The sequence below is a fragment of the Tachyglossus aculeatus genome, chromosome 25, assembly GCF_015852505.1.
Source record: "Tachyglossus aculeatus isolate mTacAcu1 chromosome 25, mTacAcu1.pri, whole genome shotgun sequence".
Taxonomy (NCBI): domain Eukaryota; kingdom Metazoa; phylum Chordata; class Mammalia; order Monotremata; family Tachyglossidae; genus Tachyglossus; species Tachyglossus aculeatus.
Genome location: NC_052090.1, coordinates 14,898,005 through 14,914,058, shown reverse-complemented (window position 1 = coordinate 14,914,058; position 16,054 = coordinate 14,898,005). Strand labels below are relative to the sequence as shown.

Sequence of the window (16,054 nt, the reverse complement as noted above, 5' to 3'; positions counted from 1 at the left end):
CAAACATGTGGTAGTAACTAAAAAAGGTTATAATGATCTGATCACAGGTTATATAAAATACAAAAAAAAAACAGTTCTACTACAAGGTGACACCCCACGGACAATACCGGTTTCTGACTGTGAGGAAAGTCAGAATAGAACTAGAAAAGCACAGAAAAGACACCCTGACCAAGTGGATGGAGGAGCTTCTTTATGAAGATGCCCTAAAAAATTAGGAAGCTATCAAGGCCAAGAAAGTTTGCAAAATCATAAAAGTTCTGGACAAAATGGACACAGAATTTGTTCCTTAAATCCTACAACACCAGGGGAACCTTCTGAAGCTTCAAGCTGTAGCTTCACAGCCCAAAGACACAATGAATGATAAACAGGAAATTTGGTATACCAGGACGTCTTATAGGTCAAACATAATCAGTATATTCGAGAAAGGAGTGGATAAATTCATGGTCAGAGGACCGTAATGGGTAGAGGAAATGGTTTAAAGATGTGGGAAGTTTCAAGAAGGTAAGCACACATTAATAGATCCATAAAGGACTACAAGGGGAAAAGGTAGAGATGTTGACAAATACCTCTCTAGACATGAAGATGGAGATCAACAAAGCAAACATCCCACTGTTTTTCCAAGTATTTGGTGGTGCCACTGTTCAAAGAAGATGTCTAGGCTGGGTGAAACATTGGTCTAACCCATTATTACATTTCTTATGATCCAATGTATTATTCCTTTTGTTTTTAATGATGATGATGATGGTAGTTGGTAAGTGCTTACTATGTGCCAAGCACTGTTCTAAGCACTGGGGGGGATACATTGTAATCAGGTTGCCCCCCATGGGGCTCACAGTCTGAATCCCCATTTCACAGATGAGGTAACTGAGGCACAGAGAAGTTAAGTGACTTGCCCAAAGTCACACAGCTGACAAGTGACGGAGCCAGAATTAGAACCCATGACCTCTGACTCCCAAACCCGTGCTCTTTCTAGTGAGCCACATTGCTTCTCTTTTTACTATCCCAAGTCTTTGCTATACTACTAAATTCTTTCATCTCTTTCAGAAAGATGCTACGAGGTCTCCAGAAAACCTAGAAGAAAAAAAGTATCCTGGAGAAGTCTCTATTCCAAGCCCTAAACCCAGGATCCATGCAAGAGATCTCAAAAAGGAACTCATCACGTGAGTGATATAACTTCAACTTCATGATGTTTTCAAGAAATCTGAAGTTCAAGGAAACAATTGTTAGAGATGATCGAAATCAGTTGTGTGTCTGTTTTGCTAGTTATTTTAAGAAGACTTTCCTAGTACTCCTCTAATGCCTTAATTGTGTTCCTCAAGAGCTAGCTGATATGGGAAAAAAAATCATGCTACAGAAGCCATTCATTCAGTGGGAATTAGTAGATCAGGTTCAAATATAATATACTACCACAACTGATGTTTTTGTATGATATGTTCTTTTCTAATAATAGTCAGTGTTGTTTTACTGCTGAAAAGTGAAAAAAAAAACTCAAAACCACACTGACACAGTATAGTAAGGCTGATGTGGTAAAGGAAGACTAGTGTGCTACAGTAAGGGTAGTGTAGTTGTGTAATAATAATGGCTTTTGTTAAGTGCTTACTATGTGCAAAGCACTGTTCTAAGCACTGGGCACTGTTCTAAGCATGTAAACCTCTAATGCCACAATATCTTTGGCTCGCATAAATGCTTAATTTGACTCTGCACATGCATGATTTGATAAATCTTTGATGCATATACATTTTGATATCAGGTATACTAATTAGAATTGTATTTGGCAAACTAATGCATGGATGACATTGCACACTAGTTTGCAATGTGTATCTAAAACAGAATCTACCTGAGAGGCAGTGTCCACATGGAGAACGTTCCACATTTCTGCCCGGAGAGTGACATTTAGGTCCGTGGGATATTTATTCAGCAACCTGAATGAGTTAGTGGTTGGAGCAAAAACTCAGCTAGTTCTCATGGAGAAACTTCTGAATGGACAATTGTTCTATAAATGTACATTTCGCTTTCAGTGACTTGTTTCCTTTATAATTGTATCCTCCCCAAAGAAATGAGGTGATTCAGACTGAATTGAATCATACAAATGAGCACATACACACAAACCCCAACCCCCGCCCCCCCGCCCCTCCTTTAAGAGTCAGAAAGGTCTTGACTCTATTTTCTCTGATTACCTGACTGCAGAAGCAGAGCAAACCTATAGAGGAAATTTCACTGGGAAGGTGTTAATTTACAGGAGGACAAAAAGCTATACTCTATCATTTCATCCCAAATCCATCAATTCATCCCAAATCCAAAACTGGAAGTCTTTTACTTACATGGGGTAAAGGCTTACACTGCAGACATACAAAGGGAAAAGGCACAGAATGTTATAAGAACGTTATCACTGATTCTTCCCTCTAATTATTAGCAACTGCACAAAGAGCACTGAGTAGTAGAGGCGTGATTCCATGTACTCCCAATGGGTAACTTCTGTGCAGTATTAAAGAAAACTAATGGGTTAGAAACTAAGGATTCCAAAAATCACATAGGGAAATTTACTAGGAGTAAATGAACTATGGTTTTTTACATTGATGGCAATCATAAGATAGATTTTTGTTCTAATGTTTTTTAAACAATGCATGGACATGAAAAGGGGTGAACTGCTAATAGGGGATCAACCTAACAAAGATTATAGAGCTCATTTTTCTGAACTTTGCTTTGGTATCCCAGCTTTGAAATGGCCCACCTACTGATTTGGTTAAACCAATCAAGCAGTGGTAATTGAGCTCAGAATGTGTTCAAATCAGTGACCTAAGTGCTTGGGAGAGCCAAACGGAAGCAAAAGCCATATGATTTGCTCTCATTTTTGAAAGAGCTTACTATCTAAAAGACAGAACTAAAGAAAATAATTTATAAATAGTATGTGTAAGAGGACATAACAGGAAGTTGTTCAAGTATATCAGGATGAAGTAGCAAGGTAAGTAATGGAATGTTCAAATGAAATCCAAATAAAATATACATATGCAGAAGTGGTGAGAAAAGGAAAGAAAAACAAAATGCTAAGTAAAGGTTGCTGTTGCAGCTTGGGTGTGGTGAAATAGAAGGAGGTGGGATTTGGGGAAGATAGGAAGAACTTGGGTCTGGTGGATTTGGACGGAAAAGTAGTTCCAGGCTTAGTAAGCAGCAGGAATCAGTGGATGGAGATGTAAACTGAAGGGCAAGGTACAGTTAGAAGATGAGCCTGGAGGGCTGAAAGATTACACACTGGTTAAGTATCAGGGAGAAAGAGCCAATATGTAGAATGGGAGAATTTGGGGGAAGAGCCTTGAAGCCAGTTGTAACGAGCTTTTGCTTGGTGTGGGGGAAAATGGGAAGCCACTGGAAGTTTTTGAGAGATAAAGGATGTGATCCCAGCAAACCTTGAGATACGTGATGTGAACAGCAATATGTAGTATAGATTTCAGTGGGAGAGAGGCTTGGAGCAGGGAGACTAGGGAGGAAGCTGATAAATAGGATATAGTGTTAAGAAATTGTTGAACTCTTCAGAGCAGCCTCAATTACCTAGAACTCACCCAAGCCCCATTCAACTACTGGTGTCAAATATTTTTCAGCCGTCTATTGATATGGTATAAAAGTCATGTGCCGCTGTCTACATGTTTCGTTGTCTGTCTCCCCCTTCTAGACTGTGAGCCCGTTGTTGGGTAGGGACCGTCTCTATATGTTGCCGACTTGGACTTCCCAAGCGCTTAGTACAGTGCTCTGCACACAGTAAGCGCTCAATAAATACAATGGAATGAATGAAATAGTCTATCCTGAATATGAAAAAAACAGGATGGTAGCTGGTTGGTTGGAGAGGAAAAGACAGATTTGAGAAACGTAGTGTCAGAAGAACCAGTAAGATTTCCAAGTGGAGAGGTCAGAGAGGCAAGGAAAAATGCAAGATATTGGGTAAAATGAGAAGTCATGGCTGAAAAAGTAGATATGGGAGTCGTCATCCACCTAGCACTTGTAGCTGAAACCACGTGAGCAGATAAGCTGCCCAAGACAGTGGGCATAGAATGAAAAGAGCAGGAGACCTAGAACAGATATTCAGTGCAGGGCAGCTTAAGTAATGAAAGATGGAAAAGATGTTAATGAATGAAACTGAGAAAGGGCTTCAAGGGAAGGAGAACCAGGTGAATACTTTGTTGGAAAAATCAAATTCTGATAGCATTTCATTTCCAGGAGGAAGGAGTGGGTCCACAGAGAGTGGTCAAAGACGAGTAAGAGGTTACGGAGGATTTTGACAAAGTTGTCCGTTGAATTTGACTATAAAGAGGTTTTTGGCGACCTTGAAGAGTTCCGTCTCAAGGGTCGAGAAGGGTGAAGGGAGAGGAAGTGGAGCCAGCAAGTGTTTACAACCTATTCCAGGAATTTGGATAGGAATGGGAACAAGGAGATGAGGCAAGCCCTGGAAAGGGGACCCAGGATGCAGAAAAGGGTTTTTTTAGTATAGAGAAACACCAACAGGAATGAAGGTAGCATTGCCTAATGGAAAGACCATGGGCTTGGAAGTCAGAGGACCTGGGTTCTAATTCCAGCTCCACCACTTGCTTGCTGTGTGACCTTGGGAAGTCACTGAACTTCTCTGTGCCTCAGTTTCTTCAACTGTAAAATGGAATAAAACACCTGTTCTCCCTCCTACTTAGACTGTGTGCCCCATCAACAAGACTGATGGATGGGGTGATGGGTCGAGGTCCTGACATAAGCAAATCCCACACCGGCAAAGGATACCACTGCCTGACATGGAATGCCTCTGGCTCTTCCCTGCTGCCGTGAGGCAGCCCAGTCCTGGGGCCAGGAAAGACCGCTGACAGGCAGCAGTGCTCACTTCACTTCTCTGGGCTTCAGTTACCTCATCTGTGAAATGGGGATTGAGATTGTGAGCCCCACGTGGGACAGGGACTGTGTCCAACTTGATTTGCCTTTATCCACCCCAATGCTTAGTACCATGCCCGGGACACAGTAAGTGTTTAACAAGTACCACAACTATTATTATTATTTTACTGAGACTGGTTTAGACACCATTCCACCGTCACTGGGGCCTGGCTGGAGTTCCTGCTGGGAGGCTGCTCTGCTCTCCTAGTTGGAAAAGACCTTTCTGGTCTTTATCTTAGACTCATCTGGCAGCCTGCCTGCATAGAGATATCAGCTTTTCCCTGGGATCCCCTGTGATATCACTGTGGTGCTAGGGGGCCATTTCCAGTGCTCTGAATTATTTCATTAATCTTTGGAAGGCATTCACTAACATCAGCACCTTATTTGCTGAAGTGAAAAATCAATCCAAGCCACCAGGACAATGGAATTTAATGTAGAATTGAAAATAAATTTCTAAGGATTGTAATCCTGATCATTTTCTGACTGGGGATCTTTTAGATAATCCACTCCATCTCAGCAGTACACAGTAAATACCCCCCCTGGATCATCAGAATGAGGTTTTAGGATCAAATGATTGAGAGTTTGCCCAGGGTTGGAAGTGAAGAAACCTTATCAGGGAAGGCGAATTGGCACCTGCTCACCTTTGAAATGCTCCCATGTCTATCTTTTGTTCACCCAGCTGCCCCACTCCAGGATGTGATGGAAGTGGCCACGTAACCGGAAACTACGCATCACATCGCAGGTACTGCTAAGAGATTGGGCAGTGGGGCCTAGCTTCAGGGCCTTCAGAGCTCATCAGGTGGCTATTCTGCTTTTAATATTTGTTCTTGATTACATTAGTAAGGTTTTGTCTTGGTGGGCTGGCTCTTTTTGTTATTTGAAGTCAGTGGTACTTATTGAATGCTTATGGTGTGCACAGCACTGTATTAAGTGGTTGGGAGAGTACAGTATCCCAAAGTGAAAGAAATGAGTTTGCTTTAAATTGTCTTTCTAGATATGTGTTTTCCCAGGACTGATCATTTTTGACTAAGATAAAGAGTTCTGCTTTTTTTGACCGCAGCTTTGCAGAGTAGCTGAAATTTGTATTTGCAGTGTATTCACTATAAAATATTTTGGTGCTTCCTAGAGAGTAAAAATAAGATAAGGTGTGGGACTTAAAATAATTACCCAAGTAAGCTTTGCATAAAGTGTTATACTCTTTTTCTTTTATTTGCATATCAAAGCTGAGAACGTAGCTCATCGTTTTGGATATTTTCTTTAGTCTTTTTAGTGGGACTACTCTCTTGGTCTGAATCACGTCCTTTCTCTGAGAAGAATAGTTCTGTGTTAACTCACTACATACAGACAGTTTTGCACAGATTCATTATTACTGAGTTTAAATGTCTCCAAACACAAATGAGTTAGACCATTTTGTTGATTTTTAATTATTTTCACTTTTGAAATATTGTCTTTTGTAGCGTTTCTGGATGCCCATTAGCTGACAAGACACTAAAATCCCTAATGGCTGCCAACTCTCAGGAGCTTAAGTAAGTGTTTGATTAGAACATAATGTGGCGGCAATTTTTCTCATTGTCGGTATATTTATTCCCAGTTCAGAATTGCAGTTTCATTATTGATGGATAAATATGTTGCAGTTAATTTAGAGAAGCAGCATGGCCCAGTAGGAAAAGCATGAGCATGGGAGTCAGAGGACCTGGGTTCTAATCCCTGTATGGTCTGTGGAAAGAGCACGGGCTTTGGAGTCAGAGGTCATGGGTTCAAATCCCAGCTCCGCCAAGTGTCAGCTGTGTGACTTTGGGCAAGTCACTTCACTTCTCTGGGCCTCAGTTCCTCATCTGTAAAATGGGGATTAAGACTGTGAGCCCCCTTGTGGGACAACCTGATCACCTTGTAACCTCCCCAGCGCTTAGAACAGTGCTCTGCACATAGTAAGTGCTTAATAAATGCCATTATTATTATTATTATTAACAACCCTGGAAAAGTTACTGATTCTCTAATACCTCAGTGGGACATGGACTGTGTCTGACCTTATTAACTTGTATCTACTCCAGTGCTCAGTGCAGCGCTTAACACATAGTAAGCATTTAGCAAAATCCACAATTATTGTTAATTAAATGTGAGATAGAGACTGTATCCAATCTGCTTATACCTACTCCAGTACTTCAGTGCTTGGCACAGAGAAAGCACTTAACTAATACCACAGTTATTCTCAATTATAGCTTCCATGCCAGAGTGATATTTTGATGGAACCATAGAGAATTCCAGAATTTCTGGTAGATTTAGCCTAGCTAGGGTTATAGTTTTGGTGAATTGGCAACTCTACCCTCATTTTGAATAAAAATTGCAGAATTTTTGAAACTGGAGTCGTAAGCTAAAAGACACAAAACATTTACGAAGACACAAAGTACCTTTCTGCTTTACAAGTTTATTATCAATTAATTGAATTTACTGAGCAAGCACTATATTCAGGGCACTGTACTCAGTGTTTGAGAGAGTACATTATAACAGAGTTGGTAGGCTTATTCCCTGCCCACAAGGAGCTTAAAGTATAGAGTGACTTAGAGGTGTGACTAGTATAGAGCATATAAAAATACATAAGGATTGAAGCATAGTACTTTTTAGAATACTGGTTTTAAATAGAATTATGTTTTTTCTGCTTTTTATAATAATAATGATGGCATTTATTAAGCACTTACTATGTGCAAAGCACTGTTCTAAGCGCTGGGGGGGTTACAAGGTGATCAGGTTGTCCCACGGGGGGCTCACAGTCAATCCCCATTTTACAGGTGAGGGAACTGAGGCACAGAGAAGCAAAGTGACTTGCCCAAAGTCACACAGCTGACAGTTGGCAGAGCTGGGATTTGAATCCATGACCACTGACTCCAAAGCCCAGGCTCTTTTCCACTGAGCCACGCTGCTTTTTCATATCTATTCTCAAGTATTTTCATTCCCTTAAATCTCCTATTTATAAGTGTGAAAGCCATAATTTGATGATAAATGTTTAGGCCAGAATCCAGAAAAATAGAAGATTTTTGGTACAGGGGCAGGTAATAATAATTATGGCATTTATTAAGCACTTGCTCTGTGCCAGTGATACAGGGTTTTGGGCTGGGAAACCCAGGGCTCACACTACATCTTATCTCCATTTTGTAGGTGAGAAACTAGGGACCAGAGAGGTTGTGATTTACTTAAAATCATCTAGTGGGCCAGTGGTGGGGCTAGTTCTCAACCTGGAGTCTCCTGACTTCCAATCTCATGCTCTTTCCACTAGACCAAAATAATAATTATGGTGTTTGTTAAGCACCTCTCTAGGTGCCGTCTCAAAGGGTCAAGAAGGGTAAAGGGAGAGGAAGTAGAACCAGCAGGAAATGATAGGGCTAAGCTGGCAGACCCTCTGCCGCTAGAATGCTAGTTTGACCAAGTTGAGGGGTAGAGGGTACTGGGAATATGATGGCAGCCTTCTCCCTAGCCAGCCCTCAGTAGGGAGCGGTGCTCTTTTCCTCCCCTTTCACTATCCTCCAGCCACCCAAAAACACACTGTTGGCAGCCTCTTCTGGTCATTGGTGTGGGGCCCAAGTCTGACATTTTCTGGGAGCCAAAAGACCTCCACCTCAGTTGTGCCATTTCAGGTTTACTTATGCGCTCTCTGCGGTGCTTACACATTGGCTAGGAAAACAGACAACCACAGAAAAGAGATTTTGAAAGTGATGATAATAATAATAATGGTATTTAAGTGCTTACTGTGTGCCAAGCCCTGAACTAAGCACTACATTAGATACGTTTAGATACAAGATAATCAGATTGGACACAGTCACTGTTTCACATGGGACTTAAAGTTTAAGGGGGAGGAAGAACAAGTATTGGATCACCATGTTACAGATGAGGAAACTGAGGTACAGAGAAGCTAAATGGCTTGCTCAAAGTCACACAGCCGTCAGGTGGCAGAGCTGGGATTAGAACCCAGGATGCTCTTTCCAGTAGGCCATGCTGCTTCCCTTTTAACTTTTCCCCTTTTAACACCAGAACAACCACAGCCTTCAGAATATCTGCAAATGTTGAGGACAAATCTCCAGCAGTAAGTTATGGGCCCATTTTCAGCATTCAGTGGCCATTATGCAAAATTGTAGGCTGCCTGCCATTTCAAAAAAGTCATTTTCTTAGCAGGAAAATTCAGCAAGAGCCAGTTTAAAGTGCATGAGTCTACTCCTCCATAGATGAAAAGGCTTAATTTTTCTAGACTTTGAACATCCACATTTCTGTTTTGTCACTCAACTCATTTTTTTCATTTGCTTGTGTAATGCAGGTGCCCAACCCCTGGTTGTGATGGCTCAGGTCATGTGACTGGAAATTATGCTTCCCACAGAAGGTAGGAGAAGTTCCCATACGGCAGGGAAAGAGTCCGGAGAACCAGCAGGAATCAGCATGTTTCAGTTGTTTTCTGTTGGGTGTTTCTTTCAGCTTGTCTGGCTGTCCTCGTGCCAGGAAAGGGAGTATCAAAGTGACTCCTACCAAGGAAGACAAGGAAGACCCTGAACTTAAGTAAGTGCAGGGGCTGGGGTGAAGTCAGCCCATCAAGCCGGCTCTCACAGGCTCACAGATCTGGTACCTTTTCTTTTAGATCTCCTAGTTAGCTCCTTAAGCACAGGGATCATGTATACTAAATCTGTTATACTCTCCCAAGTGCTTAGTACATTGCTCTGCACACAGTAAGCACTCAATAAAAACGATCGACTAGTTAATCGCGAATGTTGCAAGAGTCTACAAGGTTAAAAGGGCTAGAAGTGATAGACCTGGATAGGTGAAATGAGGCATCCAGCATTCTCTCTCCCTCTGAATCATTCTGGAGGGCTGGGAGGATTTAGGGACTCTTGAGACTTAGGGTTACCGCTTGCTCTCAAATATATCAGATTAAATGTATATACACATTTCAGTATAGGTTTGCGCTGAGAAAAACTCCCTTCCAATTAACTACAGTCTTTGAACCATTTTCCCGATGGTGCAGAAAATTGTTAGAGGTTGCTTCTGGAAAGTTAAACGCAATAAACTACCATATCCCTAGTAGTAGTATTTATGGAGCACTCAGAGTGCAATTCACTATACTACGTGGTTGGGGAAATATAAAACCAACAAGTGATCCTACCCACAGAAAGCTTTAAAAAATAACCTCCAATTATATCAAGTTGGAATTAAACCGTGTGCTCACATAATTTCTTTAAAATGTGGGGCTTTAAGTACCATCACTTGTACACCGTTACTCACTAGTTGTTTGTTATTATGGGTTTTGTTAAATGCTAAGCAGTGGCATAGATAGAAGTTAATCAGGTCAGTCACTGTGCTTGTTACACATAGGACGCACAGTTTAAATACAGTCTGCCACCTGCAGGAAGATGGTTTTAAGCCACAGAGTTATCAAAGGAAAGGCACCTCGTCTCTGAAAAACAGATTTAGACAATTTCCTTTTCCTCTCATTTGACACTACCTCTCCCTCTCGTTTTCCTTTTCCTCTCTCTGCCCTTCCTTTGTCTCTCCACATTCTCACAGCCCGGTGTTTGCCAACCCCATGGCCATCTCTACACATCTCCCCGCAGTTCGTGCATCCTTTCTGAAACTCTCCATCCTTTTAATCCCAAACCTCTCACGAGATCTAGAGTCAAACTCTAACTGCAATTTCATGCCCCTAATAACCGCCAAACGTCCAGAAAACACAAAAGCACTTCTCAAAGGGTTAGGTGCTTGGTATAGGGGGAAGTAATCACAACACTCTACCGGTAGAGTGGAACAGTGCAGTCCAGGCCTGAAATTATCAGTAAAAATGTCATGTTTCTTCCAACTTGAAATACTGGAGTTGCAAAATAACTTATCTCCATGGCCAGATCTGGATGACTGAAAGGAGTGAGAGAGGATAAGATTCATTCATTCAGTAGTATTTGAGCATCTACTGGAAGCTCATTAAGGGAAGGGAACATTTCTGCTAATACTGTTGTACTCTCCCAATAATAATTGTGGTATTTGTTAAATGCTTACAATTTGCCAGACACTGTACTAAATGCTAGGGTAGACACAAGGTAATTGGGTTGGACACAGTCTCTGTCCCACATTGGGCTCACAGTCTTAGTCCCTATTTTACAGATGAGGCAGGGGCACAGATTAGTAAAGTGACTTGTCCAAGGTCACACAGCAGACTCAGCAGAGCTGGGATTAGAACCCAGATCCTTTTGTCTCCCAGGCCCGTGCTCTAGCCACTAGACCCCTCTGCTTCCTGTAAACACTGAACTAAGCCCTGGGGGAAGGTAAGGATAACAACTCAGACCAGGTTTCTGACCTGCAGAGACCTCAGAATATACAACCTCAAGGGCTGGGAATAGCTGTGACTGGGTGGTTCAGAAAGTTTAGAAACTATACTAATGTACTTCTTTGAGGGGGGGAAAAAAGATGATACAGGTTTCTAACCCCTTAGCCACCTAAGCTGTCTTTACTTAGTGACTGGAAAGGAGAATAAGCACAAGTAATATATACAGTTAGCATCTCCTAATATTAAAATGTTCTATATTTGCAAGAAAACTCTTTTTTTACCAAATAGAGATAGTGATATTTTTATGGGCTATCATCCCAAATTTTCAAATGGCTTTCTTAACCGCTAGTTATTTTTCATACCACTAGACCATGAGCTCGCTGTGGCCTCGGATTGTGTCTGTTATATGGTTATGTTGTAAACTCCCACGTGCTTTGAGTGCCCTGCTCACAGTAAGCACTCAAATATGATTGACTGATTGATTGATATCACTACCTGGGGGGCTGGTGAGCAGCACTTTGCACTAAAGAAATCAGAAACTGAGATGCGAAATGGTTTGATCAGGGCCAGCAGCATGGTGAGGGCTTGGAACTCTGAGAATCTTTGTCAGTCCCAGTCTACCTTTCCGTGTTCCCCATTCAAATGGAGGAAAAAACACGTACTCCTCATTCTTGCTGCAGCTGAGACTCTGCCCTGCAGAGCTGAATTTTAAGTTTGGCATCCTCTACCTTTTCTTGGTTAATATGGTGCAAACTTCAAGAATGTGCGCAGTGGGGCCGCCCCCAAATAAGGATGGTTTTTGCTTTATTTCTCTAGATGTCCTGTGATAGGATGTGATGGCCAAGGTCACATATCAGGTAAATACACTTCTCACCGCACTGCTTCTGGTTGTCCTTTGGCTGCCAAGAGACAGAAGGAGAATCCTCTCAATGGGTCTTCGCTATCCTGGAAACTGAACAAACAAGAACTGCCACATTGTCCTTTGCCAGGATGCAACGGGCTGGGTCATGTAAATAATGTTTTTGTCACCCACAGAAGGTATCATTTTGTTTTCTGTCTTTTTGTTGTTGTCGTTTACTCACCTGAAAAATAAGCCTAGTAAAATGTTAAAGTAGTTCTTAAAGATTGGAAAGATAAAACAAGCTGTGCAGCCTTTAGCCGGAAAGGAACGTAAATCTTGGGAGGATTGTCCAATAGGCCTTGGACTAATTCTACATATAAAATGTATTGTGTTTTACAGATTTTCTCTCATCCCACATGCTCTTTCAAAATCAGTATTTCCATCTCCTGTACTAAAATGTGGTGATGTTTCCTAACTCTCACTTTGTAAATTGTTCTCAATCCTCCAACCACCACCCCCCTCAAATTTTGTAAAAGTCATATAAGCGTGTCACGTACCATCGAGAGAAAATTGCACAAAATCGAATCCTGGGGCCTGAAGTCCCACAAGGAACAGGGCAATGAGCAGAAAAGCCTCTGTGGATTAGGTCTCATTGCCTCATGCTTTAGCCTGCTAAATGCCAGGAACTAGACTATTTCCCTCCTAACACTTTATAAGGCAAGAAAACAATAGGCTGAGCAAACTGCAATAGGGAACACGACTATCAACTCTGTTATATTGTACTCTTCCAAACACTTAGTACTCGTGCTCTGGACACAGTAAGAGCTCCATAAATATGATTGATTGGATAAAAGACCGACTACAAGTTCCATCAATCAGTCGTGCTACTCACGGCTCCAATGGGCATTATATGCATACAACTGGCAGTGTGTTCATTTAAATCCAAAAGATGCTTTAGTAAAACATTCAGGTGAAATGCCGTGCTCATTAGCATTTCACAAATACTGCAGAGCTCTGGCTTTTTGACATTTCGTTTGGCTCTAAAGCTTCATTGATAGTATCAAAAAAATGAATCCCACCAGAATTTGTTAAATCTAGCCGATGTATTTAGAAATACAAACCAAAAAGGAAAAACATAACAAAATATTGAATGAAGCATTGCAGGGCCATGGTCCTTTTGCTAATCAAATCCATTGCCTCAGAATTCTCAAGTAAGAAGTGTTTGAAAGTGGCAAAATGACATCAGTAACTTTTTAAATTAATAAAGAGGTCAAAACAGAAGCCAAAGGGAGGCAGGAAATGCAAGGCTCAGGCTGATGGGCTATGCTTCTTTCAAGCAATTACTGAACGGAAGAGATTGTCTAGTCTTCAATCTGTCTGTTACAGATTTGAGACCACCTACAGTCACTGATAGGATCTAGTCATGTAGGTCAACCGATCATTAATTAAATCAGTGGTATTTATTAAGTGCTTACTATGTGCAGAGCACTGTACTAAGTACTTGGGAGAGTACAATACAACAGTTAACAGACACATTCCCTGCCTATAAGGAGCTTTAAGTAAACATCTATTCCTCAATATTAAATTTTGTCAATTTTAAAGTAATCAAGACCACCTTCTGCAGGAAGAGTATATGAAGAATGGGACAATCTTTGCCCTTAAGGATCTTACAATTGAAAGGATTAAGGGCAATAAGTAAGAAAAAATACTAGTTTTTTCATTAAATTAAGCATAGAATACATAAACATAGTATGGTTAGGTGGTTTGACCAGTCCCCTTTGCTCATAAAGCTATAGTATTATCAAATGGCATTAGTTCAGAGTTAAAATTTTGGAATCCATGCTTTTAACAGTTCTAATGATACCTGGCTAAACCTGTTTTGTTCCCTGATGTTGAATTTCCAGGAAAAATAATAAGTGGGAGAAAAATGAATAAGGTATTATGGACAGATTTTAGATTTTTCTGTTGGTGCCTCCTGGTTATCACAGGACTATGTCCAATGATTAGCAACCCGAGGTGTCTGGATGCAAAGTAGCAGTTGGGTTCCTCCTCCCTCCCCTTCCAGATGGGTGAGGAGACAGTGTTGGAACTGAAAAGGCCAACACGGTTATATCTGTCATTTGGGGGGAACTGCAGGCAGCATTGTTTCTAAAGTAGTACTAGAATACTTTGTTCTCCAGTAATGTGGGATTGCATTCTCGCATATCACTGCCTTAAGGGAAACCCTCACCATAGCATATAACGCTCTGTCTGCCGCTTCATACAAGCACGCAAACTTTTCTACTTACTCCGCACTGCGATATATCCAGACGGGTGTGAGTTGACATTCATTCATTCAATCGTATTTATTGAGCGCTTACTGTGTGCAAAGCACTGTACTAAGCTCTTGACAGAAGAAACTCCCCTAATTCTGCCATCGAGTTCTATCCAAGCCTGAAAACATACACTCTGGTAGAACCAAGGGTACCACATACCTCCAGAAATATCAGTCTCCTCAGTCAGGGATAACCCTTAGCAAGTGTGGCCTTGTCCAAAAAAAACGTTTTTCATCCATAGTCCCGGTCCTGTTCTGTTACAGCCACTGTCATAGGTTTCTGAAAAATAAAATATTTTACAGGTTACAGAATAAATCTAAAATTAACGATCAAAATATTGCTATAAATTTTCATAGTATACTTCCAAGGCAGTTATTCATCTTGTAAAATGAATAAAGGGCACTATATCAAAAAATGCTCATCTCACCGCTTATTAAAGATATGTATAACCCTTTAGATTAACTACGTAATCCATAATGTGCGCTGTCTTGTAGAAAATGAAGATTGGAGTCAATATTCATATACTTCTGTCAAAATATGTAAGCCTAAGTGCAATAATCACTTCAACTGAACACATTGATGCATATTCTCTACTTTCAGTACCTTCAGTACAGTATCGTTCTACCTTAGGTGTAGTGTAAAAAGTATTAAAGGCAAAACTAAGTGTTTCTCTTTATGACGGTCCTTACATTGAAAAATAAAATTACACAAAATATTGCAGGATTTTCACTGATATTCTCATCTTTTGAATTACTCCTTTGCGATGGAAAGTGTGATTTTCTGTGTAATTGAATCATTTTATACATTAATATTAAATTATCTGACACCAAAGTAACATATTTAAACAAGAATAAAAGCTTTAACATTTAAAGAAACCATTAATTTTAGGATGTAATCAATTGCTATTTTGAATACATCACTGTAATATCTAAGGATGACTGGTTTTGCTTAGATAAGTAAAATGTGAATCTTTTTATTACTAAAAACAGATTTTTTTTTAAGATTTTCTTGAAGTACAGTATTCCCAGTCTTTCTTTTGCAAGGCAGTTATCTAGGCTGGTGCAGGATTATGAGCAATGAGATGAAAGCAGCAATTGTATCTTCTGATTGAAGGTCTTAATTTTCTAGATTTACTAATTTTCAAATGCACAGCTATTTTAATAAATATTGGAGTAAGAGTTAATGGATATTTATAACAATGATTACCTTATTCATTCATGAGAAACCAGGTTTTGCTTAGATTGGGGAACTGATACCATTTGTCTAAACAGATAAAATTGCAGGATAAATTGAGTACTTAATCATTTTTTTACAAGGACAATTAATGAGAAGACAATTGGCCCTATTGGTAGTCTGGGATACAAATAAAGCGGGATAATTTCTGAATATTTCTAGCAGTCTTCTTTTTTCCTTTCTTTCTATATGAAGACCAAATGGTGTTTTTCAAAAATATACAAGTGTTTTACACTTAAAATAAATTCCAAGTGAAGGGTTTGTCTTTGATATAAATAACTAAAATGAATTGGAAGGTAGTGCTTATATAGAACCATGCAAAGTGACTCTACGGTGTTGCCCATCAAATGATGGGATATGCAGTGTGGTTTAGTGGAAAGAGCACAAGCTTGGGAGTCAGAGGTCATGGGTTCTAATCCCAGCTCTGCTACTTGTCAGCTGTGTGACTTTGGGTGGGCATGTCACTTAAAT

At 40.5% G+C, this 16,054-nt stretch overlaps 1 protein-coding gene across 11 annotated transcripts in view; it reads left to right on the top strand.

Annotated features, from left to right (window-relative positions):
* ST18 (ST18 C2H2C-type zinc finger transcription factor) overlaps window positions 1-16,054 on the top strand; it is a 112,530-nt gene that overhangs the window by 83,936 nt on the left and 12,540 nt on the right. For 10 of the 11 annotated variants that reach the window (XM_038766675.1, XM_038766668.1, XM_038766669.1 and 7 more), the window contains 6 exons: window positions 1,045-1,160; window positions 5,582-5,644; window positions 6,360-6,428; window positions 9,206-9,268; window positions 9,361-9,441; window positions 12,011-12,232. In XM_038766675.1, the coding sequence (XP_038622603.1) occupies window positions 1,045-1,160; window positions 5,582-5,644; window positions 6,360-6,428; window positions 9,206-9,268; window positions 9,361-9,441; window positions 12,011-12,232 (614 nt within the window). The remainder of the gene's footprint in view (window positions 1-1,044; window positions 1,161-5,581; window positions 5,645-6,359; window positions 6,429-9,205; window positions 9,269-9,360; window positions 9,442-12,010; window positions 12,233-16,054) is intronic. The other variant, XR_005456243.1, reaches the window with a different exon arrangement.